This window comes from Oratosquilla oratoria, chromosome 12 (genome assembly GCF_046742065.1).
Source record: "Oratosquilla oratoria isolate Oo_2021 chromosome 12, ASM4674206v1, whole genome shotgun sequence".
Lineage (NCBI taxonomy): Eukaryota > Metazoa > Arthropoda > Malacostraca > Stomatopoda > Squillidae > Oratosquilla > Oratosquilla oratoria.
Window position 1 is genome coordinate 57,034,100 of NC_134788.1, and position 14,706 is coordinate 57,048,805.

General features: G+C 36.5%; 1 protein-coding gene across 1 annotated transcript in view; it reads right to left on the reverse strand.

Annotated features, from left to right (window-relative positions):
• Positions 1-14,706, reverse strand: part of LOC143030414 (receptor-type tyrosine-protein phosphatase alpha-like) — a 292,993-nt gene that overhangs the window by 219,752 nt on the left and 58,535 nt on the right. The window contains exons 6-7 of the mRNA XM_076193561.1: positions 13,732-13,769; positions 4,280-4,399 (exon numbers count right to left, since the gene is read on the reverse strand). Of these exons, the coding sequence (XP_076049676.1) occupies positions 4,280-4,399; positions 13,732-13,769 (158 nt within the window). The remainder of the gene's footprint in view (positions 1-4,279; positions 4,400-13,731; positions 13,770-14,706) is intronic.

Sequence of the window (14,706 nt, forward strand, 5' to 3'; positions counted from 1 at the left end):
CTCCTGTTGGATGATGTTCAATGGTTATTATTATTATTATTACTCTTATTATCATTATTATTATTATTATTATATATATATATATATATATATATATATATATATATATATATAGATGTGTCTATACATATATATATAAATATATAGATATACATATATGTGTATATATATATATATATATATATATATATATATATATATATATATATATAAATATATATATATGTATATATAAAAATAGATGTAAATATATGTGTATATATATATATACAGAATATATATATATATATACATATATATATGTCTATACATAAATATATATATATATATATATACCGGTATATATACAGTATATATATATACAGGTAGTTCTCGTTATATGCGGGGGTTCCGTTCCGCGGACCCCCCGCATATAACGAATTCGCATATATCGAACTATTGAACCTATGGGAAAAAGGGGGATACGTTCTCAACTCGGATTGATTTTTATTTTTTTTTATTTTTTTTTTATTTTTTTTTCTACATATTTTATTTTGGCAAAGGGCTTACATACTGCATCTCATATATGTTTACATACATTTTAGCACAAGGCAATGGTATTCTGCAACATTAACACTCTCTGACATGTAAGTATTAACCTCGGGAAAAGACGCTACCGTAAACATCACTTATTTCGCCAAGCGTATTTTCTTCAGCTGTTTGAAAAATCAGTCTGTTTACAATTCACATTTCAGACTGCTTGCTACGCTTAAAGGTCAGATATCAACAGATATTCCATTCGCTAAAAATCATCGTATTGCTCGAAAAAGTACTTTTTAAAAGCATACAAATAAAGTTTTTACCTATTACAGAAGAATTTATTCAGAAAATTCACTTTTAATTGCGCCTCGCATACCACTTTTCCGAAGTCTAGATATTCAGAATAACAATATTGTTTGTTTGGCAACTGTGACGTCACGAACGCGGAATTCCCCGAACCTCTCCCGAAGCGCACGGGCGGAATGTTTCGAATAGCAGACGACGCAATGAAATGAAGACAAAACTGTTTTTTGCCAAATTTGATAAGATGTAGATGGTGGAATTATATAGAATACTGTCAGTATGTTTTTTTTTATGTACATTAAACTGTAAATACAAAAAGTTATGGAAGTCTTGATATCTGACCATAAGGAAAAGTGTTATGCGAGGCGCAATTAAAAGTGAATTTTCTGAATAAATTCTTCTGTAATAGGTAAAAACTTTATTTGTATGCTTTTAAAAAGTACTTTTTCGATGATTTTTAGTGAATGGTATATCTGTTGATATCTGACCTTTAAACTGACTGTTGATGTGCTCTGGAGATACACAGGCAGGCTTACTTTCTTGCAGAGAGTGAAAATTGACGAAATTAATTGGGGCAGTAATAAGTATCAAAAATTAATTTGTTTGTGAAAAAAATAATTAATTTGTGTATCAAAAAAGCTTAATTACCTGCAGAAAGACAATGGTTTGGCCTATGAAACAGGAAGGATGCCTAAGACGATGCCGTCTGTACAGCTGCCGGTGTTGTTGTTGTGATAACGCCGCAGTGATGCCAGCTCTACCTAGCTGATGCAGCCAGTGTTACCACACGGCTTTATGCGCACCAACTTCAAATATATAATAGGTATTTTGAAAAAAATAATCGGCCGCGACTATTTTTTTTTTTTTTAGGTCAAATCGCATATCTAAGAATATATCCCCACACATATCGAAAAGTGGTGCAAATTCTTGAATCGCATATACGCGAATTCGCATATATCGAAGTCGCATATATCGAGAACTACCTGTATATATATATGTGTGTGTGTATATATATACATATATACATATATATATATATATATATATGTATTTAAGGATATATACATAAATATACATATATGTGTATATATATATATATATATATATATATATATATATATATATATATATATATATATATATATATATACAGTATATATATATATATATATATATATATATATATATACATATATATATATATATACATATATATATATATATATATATATATATGTATATATATATATATATATTTACATATATATATATGTATATATATATATATATATATGTATATATATATATATATATATATATATATATATATATATATATAAGTATATATATATATATATATGTATATATATATATATATATATATATATATTATATATATATAGCACAAACAGAGAGGGAGGAGCAACCAAGGAACCTTTTTTGTATTTCTTTAGTTATTTCAATATTACTGTAGCTATTACTTATATGAAATAAAGTGTTTGCAATAATGATATTGATAATAACTGATGATAACTTGGACCTTTATATTGTACAGTGGAAACCCCCATCTTAGTCAGGCATCTTTGGGGTAGACACTAAGGCCAAGCATTTTTATCTTTTGCCTGCCTTTACCCAGATGTGCCTTGGCATGGCTAAGTAGATACACATAAGATTTTAATGTATGGGTAGTGTGCATGTGGTAGGAGGGTACCGAACTGATTTTTTTGTGTGTGCGCTTTCTAAATAAGGCATCAGTAGAGCTTGACAGGGTTCATACATATAGTACATTACATGAAGCTTTACTTCCAGAAACATTTTTCATGTCCACCCCACAGCTTGATCTCAGGTTACTCTAGAAGCAAGTGTCCTACCTCTTAACCACCAAGAGCTCCAGTAAATGTGGAATGCTTCATGATTTTGTGTGCCATCCTCATGCAAAGATCATTTTAATATTTCTGTATCACTCCAATTTTAGTACTGAATATGCACTGTCAAAACAGGCACTTACTGATCATGTTTAAAATATATGAACTGGATGAGTGAATTGTATCCAGGCTCCTTTGAACAGCTATCTTATTCAATGCCTTACCACCTGCAGATCATAATACTGTTCTGGCCATAATACACCAGCAATGGATACCTATAAATGGTAGTCCTGTAGAAAAAATATTAAAGAGAATTATGCCCCTACTACTGGTCTTTAACCCCCTCCATATGACGATGTCAGCATCATGAGGCACAAGTGAGTATATGAGAATGCTGGTGTTGGCATTTAGATTATATTAATTTTGTAGTTGCAGGTGAGTGATCCTCATATTCTGTGGTTACTAACATTCAGGATGAAAGAGAACAAGTAATATAGCTGTAACTTTATATTTCACAATGCACATATTGTGATGCCTCATCAAATCATCATACATCAGGCAGCCGATGCTGTGCAGATAGAAGAATTATGAAAGGGATGGAAGTTCTCGATAGAGACGACCTATTAAAATGGGGCAAAAGAGAAACAAGAGGACACGAAAAAAAACAAAGAAAGACAGTTACAGAAGAGACCTGAAAAAAAAAAATAGCTTCCCACACAGTGATCGATGTCTGGAACAAACTGAACAGAGAAACAGTAAATGCCAGAACTATACACAATTTCAAGAATAAACTGGATGTGGAGAGATACAAAAATTGGTCACTATGAGCATAGCTCCCATCCTGTAAAATACAACTAGGTAAATACAAGAATTTTACTAGTATTGAAGAGGTTAAATTCCATGAATAACCTCACCTTCATTTTTCGAAGGTGCAGCTCTGAGAAGCCTCAGTCTTCATGCTAGACTTGAAATCCCTATCATCTTTGACTATTTCTCCTTCACTCTTTCCTTTGAGGATAGTTAACAATTGGTAACTACTTTCCTTCACCTCCTCCCATTAGACAGTGATATAAAAAAGACCTATTTTAATACAAGACACTTCAATATTTCTTCCCTGAGAGAACTATCGAAGGGTTTAACCCATTCAACTCCGATGACAAGATGTCTTGTCATTTGGTCAAATAAAACAAAAAATCATAAAACACCAAAATGTTTGATCAAACACCAGAAAAATATGACGTCAATCCTCGCTTCGCTCGCAGCGAAGCGAGGATTGACGTCATATTTTTCTGGTGTTTGATCAAACATTTTGGTGTTTTATGATTTTTTGTTTTATTTGACCAAATGACAAGACATCTTGTCATCGGAGTTGAATGGGTTAAGGACTGCTGTTGGATACTGTTGGTATATGGGTTTTTATTTAGTGAAAATTTAAGCAGCAGTTATTATTATTTGACAACAAGTAAGGACTGAACAGACAGACCTATATAGAATCCAGAGCACTAACACAATGCATGACCCCACAACACCCCATGTACACAAGGAGCTAAATGTATTTTGTAAGACTGGTTTTTGAACTTTCAAATACTTACCATACTGGCATGTAGATCTACTGAAACCATTAGATTTCATTGTCTTCACATACAGAAATATATCAGAGAGGCAAACAACTTTGCTGTTTTCTTCACCAATATAGTATGCTAATTGCAGACCTGAAAAGGGTAAGAAGAGTCAATGGCATGAATCTACTAAAAGTACTTTTACTTACCAAAGGCTACAGGAAAGAGTACAACCCACAATCAATCAATCCACTACCCCAGGTCATTCTTGCAAGAGTACAACAGCCCATAGATAATCAACAGCAGCCTCCACTTTGGCTCATACTCAAGGAGGATATGATGTGCTTCTGGCTGGACAGGGTGAGAGAGGGGCAATATAGAATGGGGTGTTCAGTATCTTCTATGTGATGATTGGAGCTAGAGCAATTTGAATCACCCAGATAGCCTCCCTTAAAAATGATAATAACAAATAGATAAAATTGATAAATGGATAAATGAATAAACAAATTCCTCCACACAAATATGAAGCACTTGGAGCAACACAACACAAAAATGCTGGTACCATCACCAAAAAAATATCATAAACAAACATTTATCTAAAACAAGTTGTAAATCCAAAACACCAGAAACAGGAAAGTAATAAAAAAAAAAGAAAGACAAAGCAAGACACAGAGGCTACCTTATCCTTCACCAACAAACGACTGAAAAACTACAACTCCACCATCTTATTACATCACACAAGCACAACCAAATGAATGCAACGGAAGACTACACCAGCAGCATAATTCTCAAACATCTATGACAGCCTACTATTTTCACCACACAATACATCTATACAAAATACATGTACTCATTCAGATCATAAAAGAAGCATTTCAAGAGACCACCAAGTTTCCTACTATTTCAAACCCCTCCAGACATTAGCCTATAAGAACCATACTAGCACAACAATATTCAAGTTACTTTCAACATTAAAACTGTATACTAAGGTTTTTTTTCCCTCTTACAAGGGAGGTAGCCGAGTCAAAAGGTAAGTACCCTCTCGCAACCCTTTCCACTCCCATCTACTGCCCTTTCATTCCTCTCATCTTAGCTCCTCATGGATGACAGGTCATCACTGTCTGCTCACTGTCCTGGGCCAGAAGTAATGCAGCAGGACACAGCACATCCACAGCAAGGCCACTTCATTTAAATGGCAATCCCCCCTCCATTCCCTCATGCAGAAAAAAAAAAGGAGAAATCCCTTCGGGTTGCATCAAAATATTCATACATAACCACTCCCTACCCTCATCCTCCATCCCCTCCCTTCCTTGCATCACAGTATCACCTATATACAGTCATTCTCCATTCACTTCTATCTCCTGACTTCTCCCTCCCTTGCTCAACAGACATTTCCCTCTTGCTCAATTTTCACCTTTCACCACATCCATCCATCTCATCCTCTGCCTTCCACACCTCTTTAACTAATCTTTCTTCACTCATTCTTTCCATGTGTTCAAACCATCCCAATATTCTTTCATCAGCCCTATCAGCCATCTCCTTTTCCATCCCTGTTCTCCTCACTTCCTTGTTTCCCACTCTATCCAACCTTGTAACCTCTACCATACTTCTCAGACATTTAATCTCAAACACATTTAAACTTTTCCTCTCTGCCTCTCTTAAATTCCAGGTCTCTACCCTATACAGTACTATGGGCACAATTACCCCTTCATATAACTTCCTCTTGATATTCAAAAAAGTCATTAATCTATAAGTATTAGTATATTGAAGATTTCAGGTCCATTTCATGATTGTATTCATGGAGAAACTGTCATGTACCGCCCAAGTCTGCCGCTCCTTTTTTTTTTTTTTTTCTTGTTCCTGCAGATGACGGTGACCTGGATCCGTGCAGTAAGCAATTATCATCCCGTCAACAATCGACCTGACCTCTCACCTCTCACCTGACCCCCACAAGATGTGATGCTCACACGTGACCCCAATTCCTACGTGAGGTCGCAGTTAGTGGGTGTCGTGTCGTATCTCATTGCAAAAATATTTATATATATATATATATATATATATATATATGTATATTTACCTATAGTCAGCGCAACGAGAAGTGACCGTTAAGGCGGGGTTAGGAGATTTCCCGGTGTTGCCACATCTCCACAGATAACACGGCCCGCACGGCTCACACTGAATGCAGTGTGAGGGGGGCGGGGCTAGAGAATAGATGTAGCAGCAACGTCGCTCTCCAGTGCTCATATGTCATGTCTGACTCGAGGAAACGAATACTTTGTATAGAAAACATTGCTTTGATTTTTACCTCAGTGGTGGTGTGTGACAAAAAATTATAATATAATTATATGTGTCAACATTATAAAAATATAAAATAAAATTATAAAATAAAATAAAATTATAGAATAATTATATGTGGCAACACAGGGGGACTCCCAGTGCTCCGCCCTATTGGCCATTTCTCAATGCAATGAGTATAGTTGTATTTTACGGGAAGGGGAGCTATGCTCGTGGTGTCCCATCTTCATATCTCATTTTATCTAAACTATTTTGCAATTCATGTATTGTTTTTGCACACACCACTTTCTCATCTAACTTGTTCCAACTGTCTATTACTCTGTGAGGAAAGCTGTTCTTTTTCACATCTCTTCTGTAGCTGTCTTTCTTGATTTTCTTTCCGTGCCCTCTTGTATTTCTATCATCCCATTTTATCAGATTCTCTCTATGAATAATTTCTATGCCTTTCATGATTCTGTAAATAGCTATCAACTTTCCTCTCTCTCTTCTTTGCTCTAGTGTCTGTAGTTCAAGTTTTGCTAGTCTCTCTTCATGTATTTACCTAGTTGTATTTACCTAGTTGTATTTTGCGGGAAGGGGAGCTATGCTCGTGTTGTCCCGCCTTTGTATCTTGCAGTGTCTAGTTTGTTTTTAAACTCATGAATGGTTTTTGCGCATACTATTTCATTGTCCAGTTTGTTCCAAGTGTCCAAAACTCTATGAGGAAAACTGTTTTTCTTCAGTTCTCTTCTATAGCTATGTTTTTTTATTTTCTTTCCATGTCCTCTTGTGTTTCTTTTGTCCCAGTTAAGTAAGTTCTCACTATCGAGTACCTCTGTGCCTTTCATGATTCTGTAGATGGTCAATAGGTCACCTCTCTCTCTTCTTTGCTCCAGTGTCGGTAACTCCAGTTTAGCCAATCTCTCTTCGTATGATAGGTTTGCAAGTGCAGGTGCCATTTTTGTAGCTGCTCTTTGGATTCTTTCTATTTTCTTTATATTCTTTTTGGTACTGGGGGACCACAATGTCGCTGCATACTCTAATCTAGGCCTTATCAATGTAACCAATATTTTTTTCATCATGTCTTCGTCCAAGTATGTAAACGCCACTTTTATTGATCTTAGCAAGTTGTAAGTCTCCCCGACAATTTTGTTAATCTGTATATCATAGGACAAGTCGTTCGTGATAATTACTCCCAAATCTTTTTCGGATCCTACTTTCTTTACTTCTTTGGTTCCAATTGTATATTTTCCTGATATTCTGTTTTTGCTTTTTCCAAACTCCATTATGCTACACTTCTTAGTATTAAAGTCCACTTCCCATTTCTGACTCCAGTTCCATACCCTATTTAGGTCTTCTTGCAGTGCTTCACAGTCCTCATCAGTTTCTATTTTCCTTAGCAGTTTGGCGTCATCGGCAAAGAAGCTCATGTAGCAGTTCACGTCCTCATCCATGTCATTCATATAGATAGCAAACATTATTGGTGCCAGAACAGATCCTTGCGGTACTCCACTGATCACCTCTTTCCAGTCTGAATATTTTTCTCTGAGCACTACTCTCATCTTTCTACCAGTCAGAAAGTCCTCTATCCATTTTAGTAGGTTTCCCTGTATTCCTCCTATGTGTTCCAGTTTTTTTAGTAGTTTTCTGTGTGGTACTTTGTCGAAGGCTTTTTGCAAGTCTAGGAATGCACAATCAGCCCATCCATTTCTTTCTTGCACTATGTCTATTAGTCTTGAGTAAAAGCATATTAAGTTTGTGGAGCATGATCTTCCTTGTCTGAATCCGAATTGTCTTGGGTTTAATATGTCATTGTCTTCCAGATGTTTTACCCATCTATTCTTGATTATTTTCTCACAAATTTTGGCAATGGTGCTTGTTAGTGATACTGGCCTATAGTTGGTGGGTTCTTCTTTGTTTCCTCCTTTGTGTATTGGTACAATGTTAGCGTTTTTCCAGTCCTCGGGTATCTTTCCTTCTTTGAGTGAGCTGTTTATTAAGATGTGTATTTTGTCTGTTAGTTCTTCTTTGCACTCCTTTAGAATCCAATTTGCAATACCGTCCGGGCCATGTGATTTTCTGACATCCAGCCTTGATAAATGTTCTGATATTTCCTTTAGTGATGCTGTAAACTCATTCATGAGGGGAGATTTCTTGTTTTTGTCTATGTCACAATTCGGTATTTTCTCTCTGGTGAAAACAGATTTAAAGTGATTGTTCATGACTTCGGCCATCTCTAAATCTTCTGTGTATTCTATGTTTCCTTGGCATAGTTTCACCAATTCCTGTTTGTTTTTAAGTTTACCATTCACATACCAATAGAATAGTTTGGGTTGCTCTTTGCATTTGTCTATAATATCCTTCTCATGGTTCCTTTTCTCCTCTCTTCTCACATTAACATACTCATTTCTATAGTTAACATAAATTTGCCATTTGCTTTGTTTTTTGTCTTTTCTCCACTTTTTCCAAGCTTTGTCCCTTCTGTCTTTTGCCTCACTGCATCTTTTGTTGAACCAACATTTAATGTACTCTCTCTCTCGCTTTTGTCTTGGTACATGCCTGTTTACCCCTTCATTGTAGTTTTCCATCAATATATTCCATTTCTCTTCCACTGCTGTTTCTTCCCTGTAAAATATTTCCCAGTTTGCATTCCGGAAGAATGTCTTTAGTTTTGTAAAGTCTGTTTTGTTGTACCTCAGTCTTCCTTTCCTATGCTTTTCGTTCCTCTCTATGTCTATTTCTTCCTTTAGTATAGTTTCGATGAGTACATGGTCACTCTTTCCAATTGGTGTCTCATACTGGACTTTATGCACTATTTCAGGCTCTGTTGTAAATATTAGATCTAGTTTCGATGGCTCTTCATTATTTCTGTACCTTGTGTTTTTCACGGACCCATTGGGTCATTGTGTATTCCATGGTCATATCTAGCAGTACATTGCCCCACGAGTCATCTCCTCCTTGCACTGTCATGCTGTCCCAACAAATTTCTTTGCAATTGAAGTCCCCCATAACTACCAGATTACCCTTACCCATTAGTATCTCATTGAGTGATTTTCTTGTGTCATCTAGCATTTTTGTATGTTCAATTTCTTTCCAAGTGCTTGTTTTTGGAGGCACATAAGTCACCACAAACTTTCTACTTTTCATATTCTTGCCTTCGACTTTTATCATGATCAATTCAGCATTACCTTTGCCCTCTGCAATTTTTGTCACCTTTAGGTCTTTCTTGGCCAAGAACATGATTCCCCCTCCCTGTTTCTTGTCCCTGTTTTTTATCCAGTAGTTGTATAAACCTTGTCCGATAACAGTGGATGGTATTTCACCTCTTAGTTTAGTCTCTACAATTCCCATTATGTCTGGTTTTGCTTCTAACAGATAATCATTGAGTTCGTTCAGTCCCGAAATTAGTCCGTCAATGTTGGTATAGGCCACTTTTAATTTTCTTCCTTCTCCCTGGTTTCTTCTTCCCTTGTTTTGTTCGTTTTGAAGCGCCATTGTCTTAATCTCAAGTCTATTACTCTCCACTGGAATTCTTTGCATTCTGTCTCCGATCTTTTCAAGTTTTTTTCCTTTGCTTCTTCTCTTAGCGCCCTTTCTTTTTCTAATTCCTCAGTACTCATTTCTCTTTTTATCCATATCTTATTGTATTTTTCACTCTTTGCCAAGTTACCTACTTTTTCAAATATGTCTTCTACTACCACTTGTGACCTTAGTTTTATCTTTAGAGGTCGATTATCCAGTTTGTTCCAAGTGTCTAAAACTCTATGTGGAAAACTGTTTTTCTGTGTGTGTGTACATATGTATGTATATATGTATATATGTGTACATATGTGTGTATATGTGTATGTATCATACTAACATGTAACAAAAAAATAAAAATAAAAATAATTCTTTCCTTAAAGGGAGAGCAATTCCCCATAAGCTTTGTTTCACGCTCTCCCTTTACAACAAGTAATTTTGTAAAAATTTTGTATATATGTATATATAAATTGTATTATATTTTGTTGAATAAACCTTAATTAACTATTAACTCTTTGCATCCATTCCCAAATACCTTTTTCTCATGACATTTTTTCCATCTTCCAAGGCATTTACTTGCTTCTCTCAGCCTACAATTTACTTCCACCTCCACTCCTCCCTCTCCTGCCACATGCAACTCCAAGTACCCAAAGTTATCCACTTCTTCCAGCCTCTCTCCTTTAAGACTTACTTCTAACTCACTGCCCATCTCTTCTTTTATACATCTCACCACCATCTACCTACATTTACACTAAACTTTCTCCTATTGCATACCTTCCCAAACTTCATCACTAAATGCCTTAATCCCCCCTCCGACCCTGCCACAAGTGCAATGTTATCAACAAACAATAACTGCCTCACCTCCCACTTTTCTTTATTTTCTATAATCATCTCCAGTCCCCTGCCCATTAACCTCGCCTTTACCTCTTGCACCACCCCATCCATGTACACATTGAACAACCATGGCGACATGACATGTCTCTATCACAGTCCCACCTTTACCTCAAAGCACTCACTCACTTTCTCCATTTCCCATTCTAACTCAGACTCTACTACTCTTGTAAAACTCTTGACTGCTGCTGCCCTTAACAGCTATCCCCCAATCCCATATATCTGCAAAACTTCCCACAGTGTCTTCCTATCTAACCTGTCAAAAGTCATTTCCAAATTCTTAGAGGCACAAAAAAAAAATATATATATATATATATATATATATATATATATATATATATATATATACATATATATGCATATATATATAAAAATATATGTATTTATAATATATATATATATATATATATATATATATACGGTATATATATATATATATGTATATATATATATATATATATATATATATATATATATATATATATATATATATATATATATATATTACCTTTGCTACAGCTTTCTTGCATATCTGCCTTACCACAAAAATCTAATCCTTGCAACCTCTACCTTTCCTAAACCCACACTGTTTCTCACCAATTACTCTCTCTGTTCCCTATTCCTCTCAGTTAAAAGCCATCCATATGCCTTCCCAAACTTCATTCAACAAACTGATCCCTCTGAAATTACACTCATATTTGTCCCCTTTTCCCTAGATTATATAGGTGCTCTTCCAAACCTCTGACATTCTACCCTCCCTTCGACACACAAAAACAACCACACCAACCAGTTTACTATTATTGTACCTCCATTCTTCAGATATTCTGCATGACACCCATTTAACAGAGGTGCCTTACCTGTTCTCGTCATTTTCAAAACTACTTACACCTCATCTTATCTCATTTCTTCTCCAATTTTCTCTCCTATCATCATCATTTTCTTAGTGCCTCCTATTAGTACCAGCAATCCTTCCCTATTCTCTACATTTAGCAACTCTTTAAAATACTCAGCCCATCTTCCACTTACCACCTCCTCTTCTCTTAACACCTGTTCATTTGTGCCTTTTACCTTTTCTTCTCTATTTAACTCACCTCCCCTTTCTTTCTTTAACTTCCTTCCATAACATCTTTTTACTATACTTTCTGTGTGGAAGTTGCCCTCACTGGAAATGCATATATTCCAACCCATCAGCATCGACATGTCGGTGCCTCTGAGTGTCCCCACGGACCGAATACCTGGCAGTCATCGGCTGCCCTGAGGTCATGACCCGGCCTTATCTGGTTGGACAAAGCGGCACCCTGGGGGCCAATCCGCCATGTCGAGTAAAACAAAGCAAGTCTCCTGGAACACCTGCAGCCCCAAGCTGTGCTGAATGTCTCCCAAAGGAGAGTTAACGTGAGAGTCATGACCTGATCCCAGTGAATGTGAAGGTCACTGGGGGTTCACCATGAACAGACAGACTCAGGAACTGAGGGAGTAATCTCCTGCTATGTCCCACACCATGACACTGATGACCATAGGAGCACCCTTGATGAGTATTTTGCCACCTCCCACACTACCCGTTAAGGACCCATGTCATGCATCAACTGACTTATCACCATGGAGCACACATTTCAAGCATCAACTCTGCCATTGTCTCACATATTGCCTCAAGAACTGAGGAAGCAATCTCCCACCACCTCCCAAGCTTTTACCCATTCTCAGGTGCCCAACAAATAAAAAATTCAAACTTTTTTAGAGTTTGCTTTCAGCCAGGCCCACATCCCCAACATTCCTGACACTTTGAAATGTTTCTGTCATACTACCCCATTTTACATCTGCTCTTCTATTTGCCTCTTTTATCTTTTGTTTTGCTTCTTTTTTTTTTCTTCTTTGTACCCCTCATATGTTTCTCTCATCCTACTTTGCAGCCAGACCCTGAATGCTCATTTCTTTCTCTTCTATTACTTTCTTCACTTCATCATCTCATCATTCACTATCCTTCCTTCTATTCTCTTCCATCCTCATTGTTTCACATACTATCTTTGCACACCTTGTCACTTCCTCCTTGAAACACCCCCATTCTTCCTCCACTCCTACCTCTACTCTATCCTTCACCACCTCACACATTAAAACAATACCAATATAAAATAGGCCTGGCCATGAATAACAACCATCACACAAAAAACACATAGCACATCTTATACTGCCACCACCCTTACCTTACCCAGACAACAACACAGCATTTCTTCCTGGAGTAACTTCTGGGCCAATCCAATGGCTACCATCTGTTACTTGAGAACATTGGGTCTCCTGCAAGAGATGGGCAGTGAATTGATTTATTTAGATTTCTAGTTACAGAATAGTAAATGAGAACTCAACTGGATATTCAAGGTGATTTAGACAGACTAGATCAATCATCTCAAAAGTGGCTCATGAAATTTAACCCAAGTGTAAAATTATGCACATATATAAATATAATGCCAAGTACTGTATGACTACAAGTTATTTAAAAAAAATAACCAAAGTGGAGTATGATTTGTGTGTGTGTGTGTGTGTATTCATCACTATCAATCTAAACATTATATTTTTTGTCTCAGAGAAAGCAAAAGCAAATGAGGTAACTTGGACCATCCTTTACTCTATCAATCACACTGGATAGAGTGTTGCTTTTATCATTAAACATAAATCACATATGAATCAGGTCTTTCCTTTGTCTGATATACATGACATAATGATGTTCAGTACCTCGAAATCTTTATTAGCTTCCAAGATTTTCTTCTACATACCAAATTACACAAAATCTGAAGAAGATAGCTCACCAATGTTCCCAGATTCTGAAGAACCTCTCCTCTTCCTCCTGCAAATATAACATATCAAAGAAAAATGGATAGATCATTTAATATAATAACAATTGTTGCCTCAACTTTCACTGACTGGAAATCTGTATCCCCACAGTGGCTGGCAAAATTTTTTGACCTCCTGCCCCCATAGATCTCTCTGGGAATAAGATTTGGACTGTTGTCTGTTGCATTATTGTGAGATTTTCTGTGTCACTAATTTCTAGAAGCAGGAGGGGAGTAGTCTCCACTTGTTAGCTTTCTATATGTGAAAATGTGGAGGAAATGATGTTAAATTTCAGAAAGGCCTTGGGCAGCACCATCAGATGGAGATAAGGGGGTTGATAGGTTTTGATAATGGGTGCTGTCGATCTTGCAAGAGTGCCACCGGTGGATATCAGGTAAGCAATTTAGCTTCAGCCCTAGAAGATCTTACATTGCAAGTTAGGTTTCAGGTAACCAGCAATATCTTAGCCTGGGCCGATGCTTCCTTGAAAACTTCCCTCTCTACCATAAGCTTGGAGATCCCTTCCCTGTGCTTTAGTGAACCCTTGAAAAACCTTAGGAATAATTTTGGTTCACCTCTGAATCTATCAATGATACTCTTTTCAAAGTTCCTTTCTGTCTCTCTTCACTTTCTAGGGGGGCAATGACTGGTACACCTAGGTCGTCTCTTAATCCAACACTTGGACCCAAGACATAAAACACCACCAATTCCTGAAGTGGATTGTCCTGGGCCCAAACGTCCACACAAGTGGCAGTTGGCAAATGTTGGATTAAGAGACCTATGTGGTGCTCCTGCAAGATGGACAACAGAGCTGCCAATTTTCAAAACCTATCAATCCTTTCACCTCCATCAGGAGGTGTGTCACTGAAAAGTTCACACTCAGTTTCAGGACTGGCCTCAAGACCTCTTTCTATCACCTTCAACAGAAATGTTCATATCTTTTCCCTCAT